We start from the raw sequence: 18531 nt of genomic DNA on the forward strand, positions 1-18531 counted from the left end.
CTGCCAGTTAAGTGCCATGCTATACTTATTTTTTCTGGTGTTACATTGCTGCCCAACACAATACAGTTTTTGTGTTAACCATAAAGCAGAAAGTGAGTCATCTAGCAGACGGGCAACAGACTCTATGTGCTTTAACTTCACAGTTTCTATGTTCTTTGTTCTGAACTCTCCTTTCCAATGCTTATTAAAATACCTGTACTACTGACCACTTACCAATTCTTACATAGCACTCAAAGTTAAGAATAAAAAGTGTCAGCAAGAGAATGCAGCTTTTTGGAGAAATTTACAGGATTATATTTGTACAAAAAAAAAGACAAAAATCACATGTATGAATTGGAACTCTAATTCCACGTTCACAGATTTCTACTATGATTGAGATTTGAGTTAAAGCCTTGGTGGGATCAAGCTTGAACCTCATCCCCATTGCCTATGTGGTCTCATCTGCTCATATACTCTGGTCTGAAATCAAATATGATGGTGTCAAAAAAGGTCCACACACAATAAAATGGTGGTGTTTACTAAGTGGATATGCCAATCATCTCAAACAATGGTAAAAATCATATCCCCATCTGGGAATAGAGACACCTAGGTGCCTGGTACACAGTACATTTATTTATATAAAGAGAAGTTAGAAGAAGCTCAGTTATAAGGAAAATAGAGTCAGTCATATACAGGTTCAGAAGACATTTAACTTACGTATAAAAATGTAATTTCTTATGATTTAGACTTGCTACTTCAGAATGCTGCTAAAAATAGTTAGAATTAGCCAACCATTATGTACAAGTTGAAGATGCAGACAATAACATTTTCTTAGTTGACATAAGCTGACATACTGTACATCAGACAGTATTTGACAAACACTGCCCTAAGGCACTTTATTCAGGAGAAACACTGCACACCTCTGCTATGAAGCCTCCGGCAGCCATAGCGGAGAGTCACTAAATGGTCGCAGAGTCTTATTGCATTGTGTTAGGAAGTAGTTAGTTACCCTAATGTTGATGACTCTGCAGGAAAAGATGACCACAGGCAAGAAGTATCATTAGAACTAGTAAATGATACGGCGAGACTGAGCTGTGCTCTAGAAACATTGTCTGTACGCACAACTTGCATTGCTGTTTAGGAAGAGAGGTGGGGTATAAAGGTGGTGGTATAGGTACGGGAACTGCTTTAGGAGGCATGGGTTGCCGTTGGTGCTTGCAGAAACACAGTTCAATCCAATACCATGGCCAGAAGAAGCACCACCTATATTCCACAAGCTGGGTAGATTCAATTTCTGTGCCAGTGGCTTAGTGTGGGGAGGGTGCCAGACATCTGTTCTACAGACACAGGGACAGACTACAAAAGGCACCTTGTGGGCAACCTGTGGCCCACCCCTCTGAGCAGCAACCTATAACTCTAAATGCAGCTTTGACCATAATCCTCTTTGCCAGTCCTGCTTCTTCCTAGCAAAGATAAGACATAAAATTATATCCAATAAAGTTTTACTGGTCAATTTTCTGCTTTCAAAAATGACCAATAAGCACCTTTTAAAAGACAGGAAACTACTTCATAAAGGGCAATACAGGAGGGGCCTGTTCAGACTCATCACAAACCAAAAAATGAAACTTGTAATAAAAAATCATTCAATCAGAGTGAAAGAGTTTATAAATATATTTATCACACAAGATGGGACATGACAGTTATTTTCTCAACATGTGTTCCTGTCATTACATTCCATGCCTGACAACTCATCACATGTTCTGTGTGCTTCCCACGATGTGTTTCTTATCACAGACTGCATGATTAGAAACCTTGGACAGTTCTTCCCGTAACTATGTAACAGACAGTACAATGCATGATATGTCTGCACAGTGCTATGCCAACCACGGAGGGGAAAAACAGGAGGAAAGCATAACCAATTTACCATATGAGCCTTGATACATCACGCCATCCCATGGGACCTAATTATTATCACAGCGCTCATGTCTTCTCCTTCCTAGCTGCTCTAATATTTTGTTTACTTACAAAAGGAAAGAAATCAACATATATGTAAGATTAGATGCATTTATTTTAAGTGCTTAACATGGAGCTAACAAATGTCATTGTTAGTCTACAGCAACACCTAACAATGAATACCACACTTGGAGAAATGTGTATATATACAAATATTTATATGTAGTATATGACTACATAAAGCAGGTAAAATAGCATTTTTATTTCACGTTTTGTAGTAACTGCACACGATGTGTCCAATGCCAGGTAGAAGACGTGTGAGTTTGAATCCATTAATTTATTAGCAGTAATTTGTGTAACACAAACACAAATGCTCTTCTAGACCTTATGGTAGGTAAAGTAAAAGGCTGATGCAAGATGACATAAGCCAAGAGGTTTTACCCCCTTGAGATGCACTCAACAACTGACAATTAGATATTAAAGTCTGTTTGCGTAATGAAAGGCTAAGGAAATCATACAGTGTATAAAAATGGTCCTATTGGCCAAACAGAACAACAGCATTGTTTCTGAAAGAAGATCTAAAACCCATCTAAATTATATTTTGTTTGCTAAATTGTCATTTTATTTAGTCAAGATACCTGTTTTGACATTGTTTTTTCAATCTTTACATCACACTACTGTTGATCTCACAAAGCATGTTTGCAGCCAGTTCCCATTTGTTTGCATGCACTCTTACTGGTCAAAAAAGCAGAACATGCCTACATATTGGGCCTTATTTATTCAAGCTCTTCAAGACTGGAGGAGATAGTATCAAGAGATAACCTAGGTGATCAAACAAACCTGGAATCGAGTGAAAACATTTCCCAAATAATAGCAAATGATTTTAAGAAATCCATTGCAGGTTTGTTGGATCACTTGGGTTCTCCCTTGATAGTCTATCTTCTCCTGTCTTGGAGAGCTTTAATAAATCAGGCCCAATGTGGGTTCAATCAGTCACTTGTACCCTTCATTGGATGTCAATTTCACACAGAAACATGCAGGATGGCAAATTGAAGATAGTGATGGAGCATTGTCACTATACATCAATAAGTGTCTGCAGAAGAATCTTTAGTGCAAGATTATATTCTTAAAGCGGAACTAAACTCACAACTTCTCACTCCATCGCCGGCACCAACATTTTTACCCAGTATTCCTCTTTGGACACCTTGATTGGCCAGACCAGAATGTGGTTCATGTACATTGAACAGAAGACTGCAAACAGGCAGGTACATTTGTTTTAATGCAGAAGGGACATGGCTGCCTGCTCACATTTTTTTTAATTTAGTTCTGCTTTAAAAAAAAAAAGCTGCAGATTTCAAAAATACATTTTCAAATCACATTAGGATGTTTAAGCTTATATGAGATTTTAATAAATTGATTTCATTAAAATTAAACTGTATTTTGTGAAAGATCATAGGTTCAATAGGGTGAAGGAATTATTGTAACTTCATTTGAAATTTAAGCAATGTCATGTTCTTGTCAAAATGTTACATTTACCATCATAAAGATCACTTAGCCGCAGTATTCTTTTCCTGTATTAAACTATTTAACTGTTGCAAGCCTATATGAATTATAAACTGGTATTTTATTTAAGAAAGCATTGAATGTCAGCACAAAAAGACGTTTCTAAAAAAAACACTTAATGTTTTCACAGGACAGTATGTAAGGGGACACACAGAAAGCAAAAAAAAAAAAAGTTAACTAAAGAATATATATATATATATATATATATTCTTGTTTTTTCTACAAACGCAACAAACCAATTACTAATCTTTGACAATTGACTTTTGCATTCAAAATGCCACAAAATCAATACCTTATACGCCTACTGTAAACTCAGCTGATCAATGCAATAAAGTCTTCTGTGATTTTAAAACATGAACATGAATGTATTAATTAGAAGCTAATGCATCATTACATAGTTTAATGAAAATACATCATGTGTTCTGTTTTAGTGCTCTGACCCTGGGGTATGCCAAGGACCTAATACTGGTCCAAATATATTTCTAGTCCGATATAACAATCAGTGAATTTAACAGCTGACCAACTGTAAGCAACTGGTACTCAATAAGACATAGAACAATTTGACATGTTTGTGAATTCTGATCGAAAGTACACAAGTCAAGTCATGTGTACTAGTAATCAATCAATTCCCAGTGGAATTTAGACTACCTTCACTGGGAAAGGAAAGAATATTGCACCAATGTGTGCTAAGTTTTGGGACTTTAATACTTTAATTACAGATCAGAAAAGTCAGACCAGTTGAAATCAATATTTGCAGTGAATCTAGACCTGATCAATGGCAACCAACCTTTGGTAACTCTCTAAACACAAGTGAATGATCCCTCACCCTTACAATCAAAACTATGGATGGACATTATGAGGTGCTTGCTCACAAAATTGTTGTAACCCTTTTATACAAAGTCTGTTCTTTCTGCATCATGGGATTATTAGATTAAAAACAAATATCAGAGAAACATATTGGCTTTAGGTGGGTAGTTTGTATAAAGGTCAACCCTGTTGCTTAACTGGTTAAATAATCTGGGTCTTTCATGTGTACTAGTGTCTTCTTATTAGCTTCATACAATAATTTTCTAAACAGCAAGGGGTGAGTTCTCAGTCCTGCTGGCTTCTAAATGGCAGATGCTGCCAGTCACTGAATGAGCATGAGATTGATAAATTGGCAGCACTACTTTCTTCTAATAATTATTTATTGTAAGTCACAAGTGGGGATGCAGCTGTGACTGTGGACATGGAGTTCTAGGACCAATAGATGACCCTTGCATGCTCACTAAAAATAATATACATATAAGCAAGCATTCAATCATAAAAGGCATAACTTGAAAATGCGAAGGAAAAAATGAGAAGAAAATATTAGGAAAATGGGACAAAAGTATTAAGAAGAAACAAAAGTTTAATTAAGATGGGAATAGGATTCACTCATACTGCTAGGGTCCTTGTAATGTCAATATTCTTTTGAAAGGCAAAGTTACAAGTTTGTCCAAAAGCAAGCCACATACGCTGTAACATGAGTTATGTTAGAAAAGTGTCTCATGATATACCTATAGGTCCCCATCAGGCATAAATCCTACTGACCTTGTGTCATATAGACATTTGCCCTTCTGCACACTAGGATAAGATTTTACGTAGCTTTCAGACACCAATAGTGCTTGTATAACTACTGTATACATTTTTCTTTTACTACCCTGAAAGATCATCATAGTCAATGACATATCATACTTGTCACCTTCTTTGAAGTGGTAAAATCCAGGCAGTGAAAAGCAATATAAAAAGTACACATTTTATACATCTAAAATGTTGATGTATACATGATTGCACCTCTGTAAGCATGTGTGGACTGTAACCCTGTTCACATAGATCTTCTCCTGTCCCTCCTTCAGAACTAAATTCCTAAGTTTCTCCATTCTCTAAGTTGTCCTAATTCTGAATTCTCTAAGTTATGAGGGGTCCTTTGGCAGGCAATTCTTCCATATTCTGTGAAAATATTTGTAAACAGACCAAAACTGAACAAGTGTCGACTTTATTCCACAGGAAAAAAGCTGAAAAAAATGGTGTGGGTTCAACTAATCGTTTAATGTATATTGGATCTGTGTGGTAATTGAGGTATATAGAAGGAGTGTGTTCTTTGTGCTAAAAAATGTATCTTTGTCTCATGTCAGAAATTTGGGAGGTACTGTATGTGTTCACACCAGTGAACTGCAAACCATGCATATGCTGCCAGTCCATACCGGGCAGCTGCTGATTTAGGTTTTTTAGGGTGGCCTACTGGTTACAAGTACTCAGTATTCTCCCCAGAATGTTTTTAATGTGGGTGGAAAGAAGCTGTAGGCAGGTGGCAGCCGATGTGATCCAACTCTTAACAACCACCCAAAAACAGACGCTTGTTCACAGAAAAGTTCCGGGTGCTACACCCAGCTAAAAATGGCTGGGGTAAACACTGCTACTAATCATTGTGTTTGCCTCGCCATATTCTAAATTATGTGCAGGGTTTGCATATTAGTTCCATTATAGTATGCATCAGCATAAGCTGTTTAAATGTTTGGTATACAGCAGAGAATTCTGCATGAGCAACATTCAGATCAGTGTTAAAGAGGCTGAAGTCTGTAAATTGGATCCTCCAAAATGAATACATTGATCTAGCTGGGATAAGTGTGTAAACCACAAAACAAAAAAAAATGGCTATTCTTAAAGAACTATTGCATTTCATTTTTTGACAGTTTTTTTTTTAAAGCGCAACATATCAACAATTGTTTGGAAAAATGTCATTTTAAAATCCCTTTTTTTAATTAAAGAGCATACAGCGTATTTGCCAAATCACACTTTTTGTCTTGTTCAAACATTTTTCCATAATCTCAGAATCCCTTGTCACTTTTAGCCCTAAAGTCATTTAGCATTCCTGGTCACACACACTTAATCCTTACATATAAACATGATGACACAAAGTGCAGGAGGATTACAGCAATAGGTAAATTACCTTCACCAGAGGCTGCCAAACTATACTGTGAATAGGAGGCCATGACCCCTTCACTAATTAGCTAGTTCCCAGCAATGACAAGAGAGCCATTTATTGGCCTGGGAATGCAGCAGAGTAAAGAGAAATGAAAGAAGGCAGAGAATCCCTAATAATGTAAATCAGAGTGCTAGAATGGCTGGGCTCATAGAGCAAAGAATTATTGAAATAATGAACTAGGACCTTTACCAATTAAGTGAAAGATGTCCAAGGAAAATTTGCATACTAAGTCCATATCCCCTTTGATAATAATATAATCATTAAATATTTTATTCATCACAGATAATGACTACTGGATAAAAGAAAAATTCAAATATACCAAAAACTATATTCACATGGTACAAAGCTTAGATTTAGGAGGGAATTGCTCAGAGGGGGAAATATTTAGATTTATGCAAAAAGGGTCATACATTTTGCTTGCTTTACTCCCATATTTACACAGGGACCTCAAAGCCAGCAAGATGCTCACAAGCATGAACTAGAAGTTCCAATGCAATACCGGCAGCTGACGTACTGACTGGTATGAGCAAGAGCATAAGAAAATCGTGTTTAATGCTGACCCTAAAGGACAAAATCAAACCCTTTTCTCCCAGAAGGGATGATCTTACAATTGGTTATCATTTATAATTGAAAAGGTAATGAAATTTCCATTATAAAAAACAACTTTCACTGGGGCGAAAAAGCACTTCTTTTGTTTCAGTACCTTGAAACAGATCATCATAGCCAAATAATTTTGACCTTTGTTTTACAATAAGGTTGGTAACAATAAAATGTAATTAAGTGGTAAGTAATGCAAGTCCAGGCGGCACAACTGCTAAGGGGTTTGATCACTGCCAGACACAATCACCAATGGACTCTTGGGCAAGAACAATTATTAGTCTAATCCTATTCAGCTACTACCCAGTGCCCTAGCATAAACACTTATTTACGAAGAATAGAAAGAAAGGTTATAAAGTAAACGGACCCCTAGATGGGAACTGTGTAGCTTAACTTGTTGTTCCCCCCTCTCCAGGTCTGATAGCTATAAAAGCCCTATAACTGATACCCCCCATCCAAGAAAACTTTCACTACCCATGTCAGATTTTAATATTGTAAACATTTTTTTAAAAATCTGATAGATACATATGACTTTTTTGGTAGCACAGAAGAATGATACATGCTACAGTAAATACAGTCTCTACTGCTTAATTTATAATTAAAGAGGCTCTTCTACCATCATGAAAAATTAGACATATAATATGATTATTTATTTTTATTACTTGTATTATGCTTGATTAAAAATTTGACTAGTCCATTCCCTAACTCACCCACCCTGTCTTTTGTCTATCATAGCCGTCTCTTTTTCTTAGCTGCATTTATCACATGCAAAATGGGGGAATCCAACAGAAGTCCCAGGATTTGTAGGTGTTTAAACAAGAGCTTAAAGCTAAGCAACATGAATAAAATGTGCCAAATGCACATACAATCCTATGGGAAATTTTTGATTGACATAAATAGTTTGGTGACAGGGTCTCTTTGATGTTCTTTGTAGATCATACTACTGCCAGCATGGCTGGAAATGTGTAATCATTGGCAATAGATGAATGTACATTGATATTCAGAATGTGATTTGACGAGGATATGAAATTACCATAGCAGAACAAACATTGCTCAGCAGACTTATGCTGTTTATATGTGAAGAGGCGTTCTTGATTTGTGCAGGGTCCTGAGAAATACACTGGTTTTACAAGACGATATAATGGAACATGCTAAATCAGTGTTGTGAAGGAAAATGGCCCCAGACAGTTCATACAATCCCGTGTATTTTTTCTATTTCTTCTGTAACAACAGGAAAGAGGTTTAAAGTAAACTTTGCTGGAGAGAGTGAAGATATGCACTTATGACAGTCCCTGGGCATTCCTGTGACAGGTACAAATAGTGGAAGCCACATGGATCTCTCCAGGGTACTGGAAGTATTGTCATATACTGTGCCTCCGAGTCCTTGGGAAATGTAATCATATTGTCGGTTATCCAGGGACCTGTAGGACTGTCACGCATCAAACACCTATATAGAACTGGTTAGTGAATTAATAGGGCAAGCAAGGGCATTCAGATTACTGAGGACTATAACACCTGCAACAAAATAAAATTGTGTTTTAACCCAATATATAAAAATTCCAGAAGACATTGTTTTTGGAAAGGAAGCAGGTCTATCAGCCTCCTTAATGAGTAAATGTCAAGGCAGTCATGGTGTACAAAGTGCAATGCAGTAACCCATAGAAAACAATCAGCTTTTGCCCAAGGGAATAAAAAAATGTATCTGCTGACTAGCTGCTATGAGTTATTGAGCTCTGCACTTTTCAATTTGCAAAGAATGAATTTATTTACTGATAAAATGTAATTCTAGAAACTTTCTTAAGAATATTAATCTTGAAATGTGGATACATTTATATTTATATGTAAAAAATTACCTTTTATTAAAGAAACACATCTAATTCTACAGGTAAAGATATAGGAAAAAAAGAAAGTTTTTACTATGAGCATTATGATAACAGTTGATACAAAGCCCTCTTGCAATCTTTGAAAGAATCCGTCTGGGTTATGGAGAGTGTAGGTAAGCCTGAATAAAGTATGGAACTTGAGCATCCAACAGAGAAGTGTCATGTCTATACAAATCCCAACTTCTAGGAAAGTCAGAATTTACACTGAACCTATTAAAGGTTTAAAGGTAACTGCTAGTACCTTACACCCCCCACTTTAGTATTCTGCTTTTATTTTATCATTTTCTAGATATTCTTTGCATAGTTTCTAGGATTTCAAGTTTTAGTTTTTCAGACTTTGAAATGAGCTTGTAAATTGTGTCACAACTGTCCACATCATCAGGGTGGAATTTAGTGGATCTTTAAAAATGTAAAAATCAACTATAAACTCATCAGTATATATATTAGAATCCGTCCAGGGACAATATTGCATTACAATTAGTAATGGTGTGATACAACAATCAGTGTTACAGTGTTGGAACGTATAGTGTGTATTGAGAATAATCAAGCAAAGTATTTAATATATCTGCGGTGAATTGATAAAAATGCTTTAGTGGCAATAAGACATAACTGACCGTGGTTGAAAACTTACTGCCTAGTTTAGCCTTTCTCAACCATGGTTTTGTGGAATCCATAGGAGTCCTCCAGAGGTTGTTAGGGGTTCTTTGAGAAGTGTGCAATAGTAGATTTTATCTTCTTCCTACACTAACCACCAATTAAATGACTTATTTTGCTACTGACATGACATTTAATGTCATGGGTCATTTTCCATTGAACACCAACAATAAGGGGCAATACACCATATACTATTGTAATTTCTTCAATGTTGACCAAGGGAAAAGGTTAACTAAACTGACCACCAATATAAGGGGCACCATTACACTGGCCATTAAATTCAAGGGTCGGCATGACACACCAGTGTCTACACAGTTGGTTTAAAAGCCCTTATAGAGTCATTGTTGAAATAGCCAGATATATTTCAAAAATATACTAAACTGCATTTCCTTTTGAAACATTTAAGTACAGGGAAGAAGGCAATACAGAATGAAAAGTTAGCTAATGTACATGATATTAGAACACAGCAAGCCTCATTACTTCTGTATAGTTATTTTATTTAAATATCTGTATTCTGTAAATTTGCATTGAGCATAAAACCCAACTCCCCCACCTCTGACATGGCAACGCATGGATCTGGCAATGTATCACTCAAGTGCTAGGGATCACACTGTGCAATGCTGTTGGGATTCTCCACTATAAGGAAGATTCACTAATATATATCACAGATATGATATGCTGAAATATATCAAACAGTTTAATATATGTAAGGTTTTTTGTTTTTCCTAAGATTTAAGCCTTAAAGAAAATGAGATGGGAAATTCTTTGTTGTCACATGTTTTAAAAGAAAAAAAACTATAGCTATAAAAAACTAGTGAGTATAGTTTGTACTTTCATGTGTCATTAAATAATTTACACAAAACAGGATACTTGACTCACAGGTCCAAATATGGACCACAATTGGGTCCTATTTCACACAGGGATTGAGGAATGCCAACTATCAAACATATTCCCAATACTAAAGTTGTAAGCTATTAAATAGTGAATATATTTCTACAGAATTTTAAACAAGGCGAGAATACCACAAAGTAATAGACAAACAAAAGCTACAGCGCTGTTTTTGGCCAGGAATAAGTGCCATGCTGAATACACAAGCATTTAACAAACGTTCATCAAGGCAAGTTTATGCTAGTGCACGGATCCCAATTATACTTCAATTATGAACTATTTGCAGGTTATCCAATTTTGTAGTCTACATTTTTTTCAATATTCCATCTAATTAGACTTAGTACCATCAGTCAAGTCACACATGGATGAAGCCAAGTGACTCATTTCACAGATGTACCATCTCTTATTACAACATAAAACTCACATAAGCCAGCATGTTCTTTAGTAAGCAACGCAGCTGTAAGCAGTCAATATATTCATAAAGAAAAGTATTTTAATGCAAGATTAAGAAAATGTCTTCAGGACTAAAAAAAAAAGTATGCAATAGTGTTGACTGACAAATTAACACTCATCATTTTATATTAATAAATAATAAAAACAGAGATAGATAAATACTATACGCAATATGCCCAAATTTAATAACATGATAACCAGCCATTGAAAATGTGCAATCATGGGATTCATCACGGCAAAGAGCAACACAGGCTAATATAAACTGAGATTTCACTGACTTCAGTTAACAAATTGATTAGGGAACATGGGTTACTGCACTTTCCACATTGTCAGTGCTCTCTGTACTGCTGTGTTAAATAAGCTTAATAGCCCAGAATGCAGAAGGTAACTTCCTATGACTACTGATGTCTTCTCAGACAAAATAAATAAATGAATAATATATTATTGCCATAAGTATATTGACAATACTTGCATAATGTTGTATATGGGGTACAATTAGATACCAACAAGTGAACTATAGTATCTCCAAAGTTTTAAAAGAAACACTTCCGAAATGCATAATCATGTTTTACTCATTAATTGCAGGGGGCAGGCCTGTTTTCTTTCAGAATAAATTAAAACATATTTTCACATTCTAAACCATATAAACATACAAAGTGGATTTGCTGAACTGGGTGAAGGAATCATCAGAGATCAATATAAAAAAAATCCTTTAAAAGTCAGGTAATGACTTTTTATTTACGCTCTAAAGCAGGAGTTAAGATAAGGCTTCAATGTGTTCCCGACCAATCAGTATGTAATAATAATAACGGTCACTACTGTACTCAATGGGGTGTAAGCAGGCGCTAACATATAAATGGAACATCAGACCCTTCAAATGATGCATTTCTTTATTTAGTACCTGACAGACAGCTACATCTGGGGCACTGCTGCTATCCAGCTGCAAGCATTGACAGTGCTACAGTCAGCCTTGCAAAGGTGCAACTCACTTGCAGGTGAAGCACAAAGAACACCTTCCCCTAAGCCAACAACATACTTATATTAGTTTCAATACATCTGTACAGGGCTCTAAAAAGCAAAGTCGTACTAAAATCAATAGATCTGTCTTACTTGTAATCCTACAGGTCTGACTTTCCTGGGTATCACAATAACAAACCCTTGGCAAGGTTACTATAATTATTGTCAGTACTTTTTTTCTACACACCATCCCTCCATGGCACAGACAAAGCCAAAAGCAAGCAGTAGCTTGAAATCATTCCAATTACTGATGTAGCTTGGAATGGGAACAAAAATAAAATGTTATTCTTGCTTGTATATAAAGTTCAACTTATTGCCTGTTTACAAAGGATGATGAGAGTTTTAGTTTAGCAACAGCTGGAGTGACAGTGGCTACTCCCTGTGATATTTCTACTCCAGCACAGTACACACCAACAATAAGCTTCAGCTTTACAGGACCCTGCAGGACTTTAAATTGTTCTCCTTGAAGCTAACATCACCATCAGCCAATTCACAATCCAACTAACACATTGACAAGAAAGCCTCTACTACAATCATGCAAAAAGTATTCTGGGCAGGAGCTGGATTGCTTTTAAAGAATGAAATGGAAAAGCTGCATGCTCCTTAAAGGTTAGGGGTATCTTCTAGAAGAATTGAAGAAAGTGGCAGAGCCCTTGCTGAGGTCATCAGTTGATCTCTTCTTACCTTTAGTGGTGAGGACACTGCAGACAACACCCAGGAAGAAAACAGCTGTCACCCTCTGAACTGACATCCTTCTGATAGGAAAGTGCAGGCAATTCCTCTCTTATTATCTGCTCCTGATCATGCAAGAACACACAAGCTGCTATGGTATGATGTGAGCTCCTTAAATCACAATGTAGGGTGCTGCTTCTGGTTCAGCTTCTGCTATATAGTGCCTGTGCAGGGAGTGACAGAGGATCAGTGTCTCCGCTGCTCTCTCTCCCAGTCCCCCTTGCAATGCCTTGCTAGTGATGCCCAGTAATTCTCAGCTCTGCTGCTATTTCTTCTATGGAGCTGTCTGCTGGCAATTTAAATCCCCTATTAAGGCTCTCTACTGCCATCTACCGGGCACTTCAGGTTTACCTTCCAGTTGACTCCTAATGGTTTTTAAAATACTCCTCCTTAGCATTGTGGTTAACCCCTACTATTACACAGTGTGGTCTGTTAGTAAATAGTGAGACATAAAGCAACATAGAACAGATGTTTACATAACAAAGGAATGAGTTACAGAGGGGACAGGAAATATTGACTCACTGTCCTGTTGGAATATGGGAACAACACAGTCAGATTCATTGATTTGTTTTAATTGGCCAATTCTGTAGCCTTGCAGGCAGAACATTTTTCATGCAGCTATGTAAAAAGCTGTGTTGTAAGTCTTTCAAAAGTGCTTCTTTCTTGGCGGCCTAAGATTTTAAGTGCAGAACGTAGAAGTTAAATATTGGCTTTTTTTCTGTGACTTTTTAATGCAGATTGCCCTCCCCATGTACATTAAAACTCACATTCTATCAGGAATATATCTATAGATATTCTTCTAGCAGTTTACAGCTATTGTGATCAAACCACAACAAGATGTGCAATAAAGTGGAGATGGGTAATGAAATGATGAAAAATTTGCGAATCACAAGCAAAGTTTAATAAAAATTGTGCTGACTTGAAATTAAGCCAATCAAACTCTGCATGTAAAGCATGTGATTTGCGCGAAAGTTTACATTTCTGCATCTCATTGACCATCTCTAGCTATAAGGTGGGACACATCCAGCTCCAGGTATATTGAGCTTGAAGAAGAAATGGCTAATCAGTATATCCCTGAAATGACACACCAATGATAGGAAGCACCTGACTTTTTATAATGTGCTTCAGGAGGGCAATGGATAAATGTGTTTTATATGGAGATTACTTCTCCTATTAATGGCTGAATAGATTAGAAGCTTCTTTCAGCTATCTTCTATTATCAATACATTGACCACAATATTTTATAGTGAACAAAGGCAAATTATTAAAAAGGGTCAGTACACAACTGTATACTCTTTTGATTAAATAATATTAAATCCCAACTTTTAGTTTAAATGAACTAAATATATGCTGGATGCATCAACACAAAAAGTAATAAGTTTTCCATTATGTTGTTTATGTTAGGTTCACACTTGCAGCGAGGTTGTGGTGCATTTACCACTTGATCGCACCAGGCACTGCTGCCTTACAGGGCACTACACAGTAACATATCTCTAGGGCAATATATAAGGGCAGCAGTGAGTGTTTAAGTGAGTAAATTTGAACTTGTTCTTAAAAGGTAACAAGCATCTCTCCTGTTACTATGCTATAGAGATATGTGGAAACAGTGGTCTCTCTACAGAGGTCAATCTTTTAACTCTTGCAGCAGAAAAGATTCCACACAGATATTAAGGGGCCTCTTCCACAGCATGCTGCTAGGGATCAGACTGTGCTTTTTAGACTGTGGTCTCTTTGTGAAGTAAATCAACCAAGACATCACACACCTTTTGTTTTATTGCACTTGGAATGTCCTTAGCCAACTTTTAGTTCATTAAACTTTAATAGTCATAAGCACAAAGAGTCAAAGGTCAATTTAAAGAGTTGTCCCTGAATCTTTTAATTTATTTCTCTGCTACTTGTGGATGCAAAACATTTTAGGCAGTCACATCTGTGGTGTAGAGGGCATGAGAAGGATGGACCAAAACAGGGTACCGCTTGTCACGGTGCTCCCTAGCACTGTCGCCACCACACCAGCAGAAATCAGGTCACAGACATCATGATTTGTACATGGTATGTATATATGTATGTAAGCACAGTGTGTGTATGCGCATATATATATATATATATATATATTATACACACACATATACATAAAAAGAATGACAATCGAACATCCGGCCATCAATTATCTGGATCCTTCAGTTTCCTGGCATGAACTTTGGATCACATTTTCAATACAGGGACTGCAGTACATTGTTTGGCCAATAAGGTTTTGATGGCGCTGTTCTGCAGAAACAGCTGTTAGGTCTTGCTTGCTACACTAAATACATACAGACGTCCCTACTGCCTGCTCCCTGGAACTGTGCCAGATGTCCACGGGTGCTGCGAAAGAAAGGCTGCTCTGTGTGTGGAGGTAAGTATAACTTTTAAACAATCCGGAATTTTCAAAAATCCGGCGCACCTCAGGTCCGGAGGTTGCCAGATTTTTGATTGTCAACCTGTATATATATTGCACACACATATATACGTACTGTGTAAATACGAGCCCTGCACTATGTACATTGCATACTCCTGACCTCTGTATTATTGGCATCTTGATCCAGAGAACAAGCTTAAGTCTAAGCACAAGTTGTCCACACTTACCATCCGCCACATAAAATTTCTCCTATAAATGCCTAAGAGCGGCTTGGATTTTTCATGACTGTATAAATGCCACTAACTTGAATATTAATAAGTTTCTGCTGGCAACATAAAAAGCTGTCCTTAATACTCTTTTCACATATTTACCATTCCTAGGTAACCTTGGTTTGCCCCAGCTGCATTCCATTTTATTGTTTGGGTGTAGACGATACTAACATGCTTTTAGCCATTTTTCTTTATTTATATTAGGCATCACCTTTCTTTAACATGAAGACACACATGACAATCAATACCATCCTATGACTGTTACCCAGTACTATTTATCTTTATATCTATTTTGTATACATATAAACAGAGCTTTACACTTTTTTTCTTTATAATATGTTTTAATTGGTATTAATATGTTTTATACAATACATAATTGAACATATCACCTAATCAATATTGTCATTAGTATATGTATTTGGTTTTTAGGTGTATTGGACAAAAAAAGCTTGACATTTAAATCAAAAAAGGTTTATCATCTATTCATAGCTATTTTCATATGCTCATCACAATATTCACATGACAGAATAAATGTTTATTATTAATGGTTGAATATTCCTGCTGTCTTAAGATTTGATAAATGACAAAAAGGGAGAGAGGTTAATTAAAGAAGAAAATATAAAAAACAAGGTGCATTCACTTTAGTGACCATTAGAATTAGAACCAACTCTCAAGAGCCTTAGGAGAGTTTATCAATAAACTTGAGATCTTAAAAATTACCATAGTTACTGGAAAACTATTTATTACTGGAAAACTATTATACTCAAGCTTTCATCCCACTACTGAAAAAAAGTGTTTTCGGCTTTCTCACAGTTGTAAAGAATCTGCTCAGTTTCTATTCTGGTGAAGGAAAATCTTGTCAAATGAACACCAATAAAACACTCTAACAGATACACAAAGGAGAACCAACCCAGAAAGTAAATCCACAATTTACTGTCCAACAGCAACAAACACAGTCAATGTGAACTCCTACTCTTTCAAGGCTACAGAATTGAAACACAACCTAAAATCAATGCTTGACTAATCATTAACTTAGTGGTTTGGTGCTCCTTTCTATATCTGTGTGTTGGATTCTAGCGTGGGACCCTAAGATGGGATGCCCATGACTAGAGCAGACTCACCAGAACCATCGAAGTCTGAAGATTGTACATACTTTTAAGGTCTGAGATTCAAGTTTGATGCTGTGCCCCTCTTGGCTTTTTTAAGTTACCAATAAGTTACTAATATAGGTACTTTCTAAAATCTATCCAAAAGTCCAATAGGCTGGCCAATATGCCAGATGAGGATTCTCATAAGGACAAAACAAGACAAAAGAAAAAGCCAAATAGAGTTCCATTTAGCTACAGGTACTCCTCAGGTTACATACGAGAATGGGACTGTAGGTTTGTTCCTAAGTTGAATTTGTATGTCGGAACAGGTACAATTATTTTAATGAATGCAATTAGGACAGATGTTTGTCTCAACATATTATTAGACAGCTTGGTGTCAGTTACTGTATAAAATCCTCACCGTGAGTTAATCTTAAACAAACTTTGTGGGGCTTAGACATTTATTAACTTCTGGAGCAAGCTGTGCTTTGATATGAAAAAACAAACAACTGCAGTTTGTCTTCGTCATTAACAACTTACAAGAGGTTTCAGAACAGCTCAGCCCTCAAGATCCCTCACACCCACAGGTGTGTTTACCAAAAGACTTCTTCTGCATGTCATGTGCCCCCGGCCCCCCATCAAGCCTCCATCCTGCACACCAGTAAGCAGGGAAGCCCTGTTCATATCTAGGTATTGTCCGTATGTCGATGTCCATAAATCCGGGAATACCTGTATATTATTAGGACAATCAGTGGCAATTTCCTTCTGCTTAACTTACTTGTTTTACACAGGACATTTTATGTTTTTTCGTACTCGAGGGTGAATTAGCCTCAAAGCTTCTTATGTAGATTTCTATGACTTGGTAGGTATGTTGGATGTTACAAACCTACCAAGGGTTACCATTTTATTGACAGGTCATCTTTAATGTGTAGGGCTGATTTACCTAAAGTAAGTGATGTAATTGGTTTAGGTTCTCCAGGAAAGTAAAGACTAAGGAAAAATAAAGTGATGGTTTGGGTTGAAGCCTAAAAAGATAGAATGACTATTTATTAGCTCCTGACTTGGAAATTGTGTACCCTATGTAGAGAACTCTTTGTGACCAGCATAAAAACAGCTACCTACCTTTCTGTGGAGGAAGAGAACAGTAAATACCATGTTGGTAATATTTTATAATGATGTGCCAGAATCTAGCTATTCCAGAATTTTAGTTTAGTCGGCATGTTAGTTATGCCACAAGTGGAGAAATGTTTTTTTCAGTATGGGCAGTTTGGAAGATCCTGAGAAATAACCATGTGATTAACGTAGATGGGGCATAATGTTAAGCAGTAGATGGGGCATAACGTGTGAAGGTTAGACTGGCTAATTTCCTCATGGCATCAATAGCAAGGAGGGGCTATTTAACAAAAGAGTTAAAGGTTGGAGCCTTTAGGGTTGCACTTCACTTGTAATTTACAAGTTTGTACACTCATAAGAAGAGCTTGGATTGGGCACCATCGTTGCATCCATAACATTATGTTCACCTTTGCTGCACTGACTTGCATGATCGGGGTGTAGAAGTGATGTTCCTTTGACAGCATCTGTTAAAAAAAGTTTCCCCTACAAAAGAACAATATTTCGGACTTGTCAATGCATTTGAGGATTGTGAAAAGGGGAGACTGGGGAAATAGATTTGCAAAATTTTTAACTGTTTTTTGCTCCATTGCCCCTGTCCTGCTTAACTCCCTTACTGCTTTTCAATAACCAACCCTCTTCCAATAACCTACCTCAAGTTCTGGAATACATTGACCTCACTGGGATGGATTATTTTTTTTTACTCTTAGGCCAGTTTGCAGCAACACCATTGATCTTTTTGGCAATCTGTAAGGGAGACATTCTTCCCATTGTCCAGCAATATTAGAAACATTCTTTGTATGACAATTAGACCAATGTACTATAAAATGTGCATATTAATACTTTCAGGGCTTTCCTAGCACTGAATAGATGAGAGAAACATGTGAATGGTAAACCAGGTTATTCCAATATGCAAAAATATGTAAGATTTTAAAATGGCAGG

General features: G+C 36.7%; 1 protein-coding gene across 2 annotated transcripts in view; it reads right to left on the minus strand.

Annotated features, from left to right (window-relative positions):
- CLSTN2 (calsyntenin 2) overlaps nt 1–12943 on the minus strand; it is a 439150-nt gene extending 426207 nt beyond the window's left edge. For both annotated transcript variants that reach the window (XM_072407880.1, XM_072407879.1), the window contains exon 1: nt 12679–12943. In XM_072407880.1, the coding sequence (XP_072263981.1) occupies nt 12679–12745 (67 nt within the window). In that variant the 5' untranslated portion in view covers nt 12746–12943. The remainder of the gene's footprint in view (nt 1–12678) is intronic.
- Between the last annotated feature and the right edge of the window lie 5588 nt (nt 12944–18531).

Source organism: Pyxicephalus adspersus, chromosome 4 (genome assembly GCF_032062135.1).
Source record: "Pyxicephalus adspersus chromosome 4, UCB_Pads_2.0, whole genome shotgun sequence".
NCBI classification, from domain to species: domain Eukaryota; kingdom Metazoa; phylum Chordata; class Amphibia; order Anura; family Pyxicephalidae; genus Pyxicephalus; species Pyxicephalus adspersus.